At 37.6% G+C, this 11,716-nt stretch overlaps 1 protein-coding gene across 1 annotated transcript in view; it reads right to left on the reverse strand.

Moving 5' to 3' along the window:
• The window catches only part of VRK2 (VRK serine/threonine kinase 2), an 88,397-nt gene extending 76,913 nt beyond the window's left edge, over window positions 1-11,484 (reverse strand). The window contains exons 1-2 of the mRNA XM_049784787.1: window positions 11,410-11,484; window positions 8,623-8,763 (exon numbers count right to left, since the gene is read on the reverse strand). Coding sequence (XP_049640744.1) covers window positions 8,623-8,758 — 136 coding nt within the window. The 5' untranslated portion in view covers window positions 8,759-8,763; window positions 11,410-11,484. The remainder of the gene's footprint in view (window positions 1-8,622; window positions 8,764-11,409) is intronic.
• Between the last annotated feature and the right edge of the window lie 232 nt (window positions 11,485-11,716).

Genomic DNA, 11,716 nt, shown 5'->3' on the forward strand with positions numbered 1-11,716 from the left:
GTTTACTTATCCAAGTATTCTGTTTAATTCTTTAAAATACTTTGTCTTCTAAATATTGCATCTTAAATTATTATCCTAGAGTGGGGAAGACTAATTCAGCATTTATGAAAACATCCGTTTATACTAAATGGCTATTAAAATTATAACAGTGCTTTAAGAGGTCATTTAAATCTTCCTACTGCATTTTAACTGCAATACACATGTACAAAAATCCCTATAAGTCATTTTTAAAGCAGATATACCACCAAAATTTTCATATCAACCTATATATTCTATTGATTGATTTTTTTGTTTTTTAACAAAAATGTTAGATTTAAAGCATAGCATACTTCAATGTATTTTTCTTGTGCTTAAAATGAGATTTACTATAAATATCAGATGTTCATTCACAGATTTTGTTAACTCAATATTAAAAACATGTCACTGATGCTCTATACCTCGAGTTGTCATTCTAAAAATGACAAGATTATGAACATCATCATAAATTAGCTGCCAATACTATCAATTAGACACTTAACTACAGATGTAGATTATGAACATTTCATATTCAACTCATTTACTACTCTTTTCTCTAACTTGTAATAAATTCAAAGTATTCTCTGGCAAAGGACATCAATCAACAGAACAAAAAGAACTGAGTTCCAATGTACAGAGAGACCATTTAAAAAGCTGGCAGAGAGGCATATTATTTAACCTCCCTGGATCCCAAATCTTCTGTATTAAGTTGGAAGGACAAAATAAAATATATAAAAAGCATTCAGCATAGAGCCTAACACAATGTGAGAGACTTTTTAGCAAATGATGATGAAGATGATTTTCTAAAAAGATCTCAAAAACCATCATTCACCAGCTTCCTGATGCCACAGATATAAATGGCATATCTGCTATTCTTTCCTGGCCAATCTCCATTAATTTTCACTTTTACCTATTCTCTGTTCATGGCCTCCTTAGTGAGGCTTTGGTAACATTACCTCTAAGAATTTCATTAGGTGGAACTCAGAACACCTACAATGGAAGCTATGCTCTTCATGCGTCTCTTTCACACATGTTGCAGTTTCCAATTGCTCTCGCTTGAAATAAATTTGCGGGAAGCTGCCTTTACTCCACTCTTAGCATAGGAGAGAAAAATGGCCAGTGTCTCTGAGGAATAATTAACAAAAGACAGTTTGTTTCATCTTCGTGATAAAATACAGCATCCCTATTAAAGGGCAAATTCATCATTCGCAAAAGTTAAATAGAATAACACTTTAAAAGTAATTCCAGCTGATTAAATTTAGGGTTGTAGGGGGAAAAAAACTTAATTCATGAATATACTCTGAATCTTTCATTTGATGTAAAATGTATAAATGTTCATTTAACTTTGAGCTCGTGCCTCTCAGTGTTCTATTCTGAGCTAGTCAAACAAGTGGTAGCAGGCATGCTGGGCTCAATAATACAGCCTCTCATATTTAAATACTCTTTTTCACTTGGATTGCAAATTAAAGACAGTCTCCTGAACACTGACACATTTTCAATGATTGATTTTGCAAAACGTGTTGATTTTTCCTACACTGTTTTGCTTCTGTGTGTGTCAACTTTGGCCTTCTTTTCTTGCTCCTTTTCAGCACTGCTGTCTCTTTGAAGTCATTGTCAGCCTGATATGAAAAATGTATACTAAATTTCATAACTAATTACACAGAAAACTCCTGATCTCAAATATGAAACACCTATGCCCAGAAACTATAACAAAAGCTTCTGACTCTCTGCATACATAACAGTTAATCAACTCACTTAGATTTTTAAAACCCCAATAATTTCTGTAGTTTTTACAATAGTTGAAAATCAGATTGTTTACGCATATTACATGAATACAAATCAATCCACTCTATAGTAAAACATTCCAATTCTCTACAAAAGTTTTTACTTACTATTACATCAAAATCAATTAAGTGCTACTCAGAATTATTTTAGACATAAAATTGTCTAATACAGTGTGCATTTTTTAATCCTTCTGAGATTAGAAAGTAGCAAGTTGACTTTTCCCAATAAAATCTGAAGTTTATGGCTTCTTATATCTTAAAAACAAACCTTGAAAAGAGTCTGATAGAATACTTGTCTCTCCCAAACTTGACAAAATATACAAAATAATGACATTAAATCTCAGAGCATAGAGAGTTTTTGACATAAAAACATATTACATATAAACAATTCATATAAATTATATACAAAGTTATTGCATATAAAGAACATTTTTGAAAAGCTGTTCAAAATATTTTTATAATCTAGACTAGTTTTAAAGTTGCCAAGTCACTTTTTTTTTTCAAATAATCATTCTTAAAGCCTGTTTAAGAACTAACAGAATGCCTGCAAGAAGTTTATAATCAAGTATGAAGGTAACTATAAATAAGGGAGTATACAATTCATAATCATATGAATATTGAGATGAGCACTATGAAAGAGCACAACATAGGGGAAGTTATTGTGCATTCCCCTGCTTTTCTCTTTAGTGTGTTAGAATTCTTCTAAAGCTTGCATTTTACCATTTGTTTCATAAGTTATTATAAGTACTAGACTTAGCTTTCAGTCTATCACATCTAGGTATTCTGTATTTGTTGCTTGATTTTTTGTTAAACCAACTTTCTTCTGCTTCTAGTTGTAGTCCATCTCATGCAGTTACCAACTGCAGTAAATGCATCACATACCATCACACTACAATGTTGAGAAACCCTGAAATGCCTACTAGTGTATCAAGTGGCTAGTTCAACCCTCGAGATGGAATTTTAGTTGCTCAAAAATGGAATTTCCAATTGGGAAGATTGGGGAGGGAAGAGCAGGCAGACTACTATAGAAATGGCCACAATACTTAAGCAGTACAAGTTGGATTAAGGTCTGCATATGAGCCAAGGCTTAGAATTTCATTGCCTTTGTTGGCTCATGTCACTTCTTTAATTAATGTCACTTTCTCTGGTTTAATATCAGAGCAAGTGACAAGAGTGCTTCTGGATGAATTGTGTTTTCAGAGGACTATGGCATACTCTCCTGCAGTCTGACAGAGGGACGTGCCAGTTTCACTTGGCAGTTACAATGCACCAGCTTTAGTTTTAGTAGTTTAATTTGTGGCAGTTATATGTTTTGAATACGTTGAAGTATTCACAATGGTCTCATGGAATCTGTTTCATAGATAAAGTTTACACAATGGAAAATAAAAAGCAATGGCTATAAGGTGATTAGGAAAAGCTTCTCTTGGCCACAGCTGGCCTTATAGGCACTCCTATAAAATTAAGAACATTTAGAGGCTCTGATTAAAGTGATCACAAGAAAGGATGCCCTCAATATTTAATTCTGTCCAGTCTGTAGTTGGTGTGAGACGATCATAAGGAATATGATATTTAGAACTCAATTTTATGCAAAATCCATTATTCAAGAGATAAAGTTTATATACATGATAGACATGCAATGAAATAACCGTTAGACTAAGAACCTTTGTTACTTATGCATTAAATTGGTTGACATTTTGGTAAACTAAGTTCTTATTGATAAAAAAAAAATAGAATTTTAAGGATTCTGAGAAAGGACCAAACTTTCTCCTTGGTTTTGTTAAAGCTCTTTCTGTTTCAGGCTCAAGTATTCTGAAGAATACTTGATTTGGAGTTTTTCCTTCTTCTTTATACATTTTTGTGAAGCCTCATCAGCTCATGGTGAGGACTGCCACCAAGGATTTCTTCCAAACTTTGCCTGCCCTTTCTAAATTTAGGGTTCTTTACTGCAGCAGGTTGAAGATCTGGCTTTGATTGCACCTGGCTCTGCTGGAGAACAAAAATATTCATCTCCACTGAATGCATGCTGCTTAAGTGCTGGAGGCACTTGCAGGAGAGTAGCTCTCATTGGAACTTCATTACAATACTTTCTCTTCCCTACATGAAATAGTAATTCTCATTCACCAAAGATAGAAATTGCCTGACACAGCCACAGGAGCTCCTGTTTGACTTTCAAAATTAATCAACCTCTAAGCTAGAGTGGAAATGGCATGTCCTTTAACCTTAAGCACAAAAAGCCCTCAACAGACTGTAGTTTTTATATCCCTGGATGGGAATGTGGGCCCCTGATACTTAAACTTGATGCACATACTGGTTTTCTGGCATGCTTTTGCCCATGCCCATCTGCTAGCCTGGCAATGTGCCCATTCAGAAGGTGTGATGCCAGTTTCAATAGGGCATAGGTGCCAATCAAAGATGGGTTTGGAGGGGCAACATGCAGAACGCAGCAAAAGTCAGTTCTCCTGCCAGAAGATCCTCCTGTTATCCTATAATGCCAATGAAGGGCCACATGCTTCATTGCTTGGGATCACATTGCATCTGTAGATGTTTCTGGCCTTCAGTGGGTATCTTTCTACTGAATCTTTTCCCTCACATATTACTTTGTATGGTAAGTGTACTTTCCTCAAGTTTAACGTAGATGCTAATGTCTACCTGACTAAATAACATCCTTTTAAGAAAATCTTGAAGAATTACTTTGAAATAAATTTAGTTTTTAAGTCTTCTCTCCTAAAATACTCTTTCATATACTTAGTCCAATCATGGAGCTATAAGGAACACACATTCTGAAGATAATTAAAAAAAAAAATACCTGGCACCTAAACACTATACATTTCGTAAGTACATTTGTGTTACTTATAAGTTTGGGTGGTGGACAAAACTGCATTAAATAAATTATCTCTATTATTTATAGACTTAGATTTCATATTTTATAAACAAAATATTCCTGTTTTAAAAGAGCCATATCTACTATTTTTCCTGTTTCTTCCTTTTCTAAAGAAGAAAAAGTACCTAACACACTTCAAAAGCAAATGTCTATCTATATTTCATAAGAAAGCCAGAAGCTCTCAAAACTTAAGAGTCTTTTATTGTGTGGCAATAGAGATGAACTCATTTCATGATAAGGAAATTTCCCTATAGCAATAGGTTTCAAATTAAAAAACCTTGACCAATGTAAACAGTTACAAGATAATAACAGTTACAGTAGAAAGGAAATGTTTGTAAATCTTTCCTTAAGGCAAAATAATCTGTCAATAAAATATGCTAAAATAAAGAACCCAAATATAAAATAAGTTTAAAAAGATAAGATATTTAAGCAAAATAGAAGCAAAGCCTAAACCTTAGAAGAACTTACTCCTGGCTCTAGATTCAGGGGTCATTCCTGGCAAGAATGGAGAACTATATGCAGTACAGGGATCAAACTTAGGTTAGCAGAAAGCATAGCAAATGGCCTGCTGCATCGTACTATCACTTCATCCCTAGAAAAAAGTTTTGTTCAAGAACACAAGAAAAAATACTTAGATATTTTTTTAAACAGGTAAGTAGCACTGCTCTTTGTAAAAACTCAATTAATCTTCCATGGGCAGCACATACAAAATGAAAATCCTAAAATCTATCTTTCAGGAAATTTTACTTCTTCTGTATAGATCCACTATGTATTCACAAATGCCCAAGTAACTTCATCCTCTTATAAGTTTATATTTTATTATTTAACATTCAACTGGTAACAAGTCTGCATTTAAGCCACACTTTTAGCACAAATTATTTATATTTTCAAATTTATTTTTACATTCACAGCCGCATTTGCAAAATATCATGACAATCACAGTAGAACTATAGTGGGGTATTTTGTCAAGTAAGGCTAACTGGTCTTCACCCATAATACACTACTAAAAGAACGCTTAATATAGCAATGCATAATGAAACTATCTGTGTCCCAATAAATTCGTTACTAGCACTATCATTAAGCTCTTCTAACATTCTGCATACTATAAAAATAAATATCGACTGTTGTTGTGAATGAGTATTGATTCGAACTCTTTGGAAAACAATATGGACAATTCTCAAATATCTAAAAATTCCATTTTTAGGCATCTATCTTCAAGGACCCAAAATCATTATTTCAAAAATATTTGCAGTCTTATAGTTTCCAGCACCATACACAATAAGAAAAAATCTAAAAAGAAAAATCTGAGTGCCTAAGAACAGATGACTGGGTAAAGAAACTGTGGTATAAATACATAATGAAATACTACAAGGCTATAAGAAAAGACAGAACCATGCTATATGTTAATACATAGATGAAACAAGAGGGTCATCAGTTGAATCAGTCAGAAGCAAAGAACAAATACAAAATTATCTATCTCATATGTAAAATTAATAAAAAAAAATAGTAGGAGAATAACAAATGACAAAGGAAACTAGTCGTAGGACTGAGCTTCCAAAGGAGGATGTGTATGTGTGCGTGTGTGTGTGTGTGTGTGTGTGTGTGTGTGTCTGTCTGTCTGTCTGTCTGTTTGCTGGGTGTATGTAGGTACTAGGAAGCAAGAACACATCCATATTGGCTTCTAGGATTGTTCCATTGTGCCAATTTAACCTTGGCAGAGCTAGCTTGGATTAAGACCTAAACAGAATGGTCATCTTTTTTGCCACCAAAATAACTGTACTGAGATCAGGCCCCCTCAGCAAGTTGGCCTAGCATCTTGAGTGAGATGGGAATGTTGCAGGAACCATAGAACAGATAAAGCCCAAGAAAGCCTCGGAATGGGCCAGGCACTGCACCACTTGCAAATAAGACTACTTTTCTTGAGTGTTTTGGGAACTGGATTTGGGGCCTACAACCTGCCTTGACAAAAATTAGTCCCAGTCCATTCTTACATGGACACTGGGTGGAGAATTCCCCACTGTTCCTTTGTAAATGCTAACCAATAGTTCTCTGAAGTCAAAAGTGAGTTCAACAACAAATATAATCGGCATACAGAAAATGTCTGAGGGGCCAGAGCGGTGGCACAGGGCATAAGGCCTTGGGCACTCTAGCCTAGGACAGATTGCTGTTTGATCCCCCGGCATCCCATATGGTCCCCCAAGCAAGGAGAGATTTCTGAGTGCATAGCCAGGAGTAAACCCTAAGTGTCACCGGGTGTGGCCCAAAAACCAAAAAGAAAAAGAAAAAAAAGAAAATGTCTGCAAACAGGGAGGCTTTTTGGAAATCCCTTTATTTGCCTAGAAATAGATACTTTGTGAGTTTCATCAATAACAACAACAACAACAACAACAACTACAAAAAGTGACTTATAAAAAGAAGACATACCTCCATATTAAAGTTAGTCACAACTATCATATTCTCTATCGTTTTTATAAGGAACCATCATTTATATTTCCTACAATGCACTTCTCTCTTTTAAAATTAATTTTATTCAAGTGGCCCCTACCCAACCTCTCCTATTCCAGAGTAAACGAATACTCACTAATTAGTGAGATATTCAGTTTCTCTGTTTCATCACACACTTAATATTAACATTCACAAAGTATATACCTTTCCATTGATTAATATTCCTGTTGTCAGTTTATTCTATAGACTCGCAATAAATTCTAAGAGGTCAGAGGGAAAATCTTTCCTCTGCTACAGTTCCAACTGTTTCCTATGAAACCAAAGAGTCTTCCAATGGAAATCTTTTATCAAGCTCTTTACATAAAAACAAATGTACAAAGACAATTCGTTTGGAAAAAAAATTATGATTGTGAAGAAATATCTTAATCATTTATATCTGTTTATATGCTAAGTCTAATCTTACAATGGATGACCTCTGATCACCCCACTACTGATACAAGATAGCTTTGAATAGTTCTTTTAAATTTGATGTTTTTATCACTGTAATATAAAATTTTAAATGCAGTGTAACCATATACTCAACCAGGGTACCAAATAACACTGAAAATAAGTGTCTATTTTCTCTTCTCACAAAATGACACATAATTATTTCAACTCCAGATACAAAGTAGAGGGCCGGAGAGATAGCACAATAGTAGGGTGTTTGCCTTGCAAGCAGCTGTCACAGAACAACTGGTAGTTCGAATCCTGGCACCCCATGTGGTCCCCCGTGCTTGCCAGGAGTGATTTCTTAGCACAGAGCCAGGAGTAACCCCTGAGCAAGCCAGGTGTGGCCCAAAAACCAGAAAAAAAATAATACAAAGTACAGATATTTATCCCATTTAAAAGATAGATGGAAGTATTAAGATTCATCAATTCCTTAGTTAGTTGGAAATGAGCAGAAAGAACATTTCGTTACTAAATATTATTAAGTCTCAAGTAGAAAGTGTATTTATATAGTTGGAGTGTCTAAACTATAAAAGGGTAATAATTCCATTAAGACATACCTTCAAAAATAGATGGCAACATTTTATCTAGCAGATTATCATTAGGCTGTGAAATGACTTCTATGAGACATGAAAATACATGGATAATAAAGGCAGGATCAGACATATCTTTTTGGGGGGAGACAGGGGACCAAACCTGGTGACGCTCAGGGGTTACTCTGACCTATGCGCTCAGAAATCGCTCCTGGCTTGGGGGACCATATGAGATGCTGGGGGATCAAACAGCAGTCCATTCTAGGTCAGCCAAGTGCAAGGCAAACGTCCTACCGCTGTGCCATGGCTCCTGCCCCAGACATCTCTTAAACTTATTCTCTAAACATTAACCATCTTCATTTACTATTACATATTATAAACTTATTTCAAAATTTTATTTTACAAAATTTGAGTTGCCACAGTTACAATAACATCAAGTAACATTAAGAATACTGGGTAATTTGTTGCTATGCTTTACCTAAATATATCAGTCCAAATCCTCCAGAGCCAATCATCTTGCCTAGAACCCATTCTTTTCCTTCCATATCATCCAAAACCTTGCCTTCTGGAAGTGGAACAGGAAGTTTGTATCTCTCATTCTTTCTTGGGGGCATCGTATCTGCAGGCAGGAAGAATGAGGAAAGTGATTCAAAATAAAAACAACAAATACTTGAATTAAGCACATTTTCAAGATGTCTCCAATGGGGCACTTCTAAAGGCTTTTAGAAATTAGGAGTTTGATGTCATTTCATTTGGCAAAGTCTGTGCAATATATTCGTAGTTGGGATGTACATATAATATTAAAATGAGAGAGTTACTGTGTGTGGCTCAAACACAAAAACAAACAAACAAACAAAGTATGCTAAGTATTAGACGTGAAAAAAAAATTTCAGCCACTAGAACATTTTTCTATTGGGAAGACATGGAGAATGATTTCAAATACCAGCAATTACAGCGATTGAGTTGCTACTCAATTTGAACTGATACTCAACAAATAACTTTAAAAAAGAGCACCAGGTTCTTTCTGTTTTGGGAACACACCTGGTGCTAGGAGTTACAACTCATGGCTCTGCACTTAGGAGTCACTCCTGGCAGGCTCAAGTGACCATACGGGATGCAGCATGCAGGATGCTGAATGTGGGATGTGGAATGTGGGATATGGGATGTTGGATGCTGGAAGCCAGGTCAACAGCATGCAAGACAAAAGCCTTATCAGCTTTAAGACCGCTCCAGCCCCAGAGGACTCGAGTTTCTTGACATTTTTCTCTACCATCTCCTTCCCTCACCCTCAAAATAACAATAACAACAACAAAAATTGCCAAGTTTTAGAGGTTAATACAGTCAACAACAACAGAAAAAAACCACCTAGCACTAAAGCCCCCACCATTTGTGAATTTCATGATCAGAGATTTGAGATGGAAGAAAACACTTTTTGAGAAAAAAAAATACCCAGTTTATTATATCTGAAGTTTAATTTAAAAGACGTAAAGGTATGTACAGAGAAAGGACTAAATAAGGAGGAAGAAAAAAGAGAAAGAAAAGTAATGGGCTTCAGTCACACTGTCACCAGTGTAGATGTAGGATCAAGTGGCAGCCTCATGCCCCAATCCCCCCAGATTGGGGAGACACGTTTCTGGAAGCAAACGCTGACATAGGAAATAATCCACATATGGTTAAGGAGATAAAACAGGTTCAGGAACTTCCACCATAATACTTCCGCTCCTAGCCCTAAGAGCAGCAAGCAGAAAAAAGAGTGGAAAAGCAATGCAAAACCAAAACCCCAAGCTGCTTCTCCCAGACGCGGGGCTTTCTTGGAAACCCAAAGGTACTAATCCAAAAGATGCTTCAATGTAAAGGTGCTTCCATTCAATGAGTAACAAGCACCAGCAAAGAAGAAATATCCTGAATAGAATGGAAACTGGTTAATCCAACAGTGGGAGAGTGGTATATGTATACATCCAAACAAACAAACAACAACAACAAAAAAAAAAACACGTAAAATTTGAGAATCTCAGCTGCAACCATGAGAATTTTCTAATATGCCTGTAGAGGTAGCAGTTGGAGGAAGTTGGAGGATTGAGAAACTGGGGTAGGGAAGTTGACAGTGGCGGTGTAATTGGTGTATAAAGATTATATGCCTAAAAATAAACTATAACTCTGTAAATCAGTTTTCTATTTAAATATAATTTAAAAAATTTTAAAGATAAAAGAAGAATAGGAGGCCTGAGCGTGTCTTGCACGTGGCCGACCCAGATTCGATCCTCAGCATCCCCGAACTTGCCAGGAGTAATTTTTGAGCACAGAACCAGGAGTAACTCCTGAACGTGGGCGGGTGTGTACACACCACTCCCCATGAAGATAATTGCTACCGTGCAAGTAATTCCAAATAATTGGTGAGTACTTTTGAAGTGAAGGTAAAGGTTTTATCATATCATCTTCCCCAGCTTCCTCAAGGTCGAGTTTCTAATTCTGTTAGTAGGGTTCTCGTCTGACTTTAATTGTGTGGCCCTTGCTTTCATAGCAATCAAGTTCTAGGGTGAGGAAAGAAAGACAGTAAAAACCCTGAACAACATTCTCTTGTCCTTCTGGGTGAACACAAGAGGAATCCAGGATTGAGAAAGTGCAAGGTACTTGAAGCAGAATAAAAGAGTTTTGTGAGAGTTCCCTTGGCCAGCCCAGACATACTCTAGAGTCGCTCAAATCTTCACAACAGATCAACCTTTTTAACCAGGCCCAAAGTTCTAAGTATAAAGAGGATAAACTCGGGTTAGGGGAAATCCTTGGCGTCAGGACCCAACCAGAAGAAGAACCAGAAAGTAGAATCAGACTAAAAAACACACAGCCCTGGAGGGATCCAGTGATCCTGTGATCCCTTTCCCAGGGGGAGGCAGAAACTACCCTGCATGCCACTCCCCAAGTATGAGGTCCTTCAGCTCCGGGGTCCCCGCCCTAAGCGACTATAAAAGCATCTTAGAAAAGGGGGAACCCGACACCCTGAACCTGAACACCAGCTAGAAAAGGAGCCTGAGGTTCACGCAGCAGCAAAAGGTTTCTCAAGGAGGTGGCAGAGGGGACTAAGCCCTGCAGGGCCGAGTCCCAGCCAGGACCCCACTAGTAAGGTCACAGGGTCTCTCCGAACTCGCGAAAAGATGCTCAGGCCCCCTTTTCAGTCCAACACCCCAGATCTGGGTTTTGCAACACACAAATGCGCAGCCAGAGTGGGTGCCAGCGCTCCCAAGAAGTCAGAAGAAAGTCAAGAACCAACCGCTAAGTGGGGAACTCGCCTAGAAGGCGGCCTAGAGGCCCCGGCGTCGGACTCGGCTGGTGGCAGCTCTTCCCCCCGGCAGGCAAGCAGGTCCCGGAAGCCAGAGCATAAGGACAGGCCCGGGCCTTGAGTGTCCCGCGCTGCCAGGCCGGGCGCGCCTCCAGCCCGCCTTTAGGGGCCGGGCAGGGCCGCGTCCTCCAATCCGCGGGGAGTCGGCCTGAGCGTGTCCTCCGCCCGGCCCTTTCGAGCCCGGCCCTGGCAGTCAGTCCCTCTCTGCACTTTCACTCTCGCGGGACACGCGAGCCCG

The sequence above is a fragment of the Suncus etruscus genome, chromosome 12 (genome assembly GCF_024139225.1).
Source record: "Suncus etruscus isolate mSunEtr1 chromosome 12, mSunEtr1.pri.cur, whole genome shotgun sequence".
NCBI lineage: Eukaryota > Metazoa > Chordata > Mammalia > Eulipotyphla > Soricidae > Suncus > Suncus etruscus.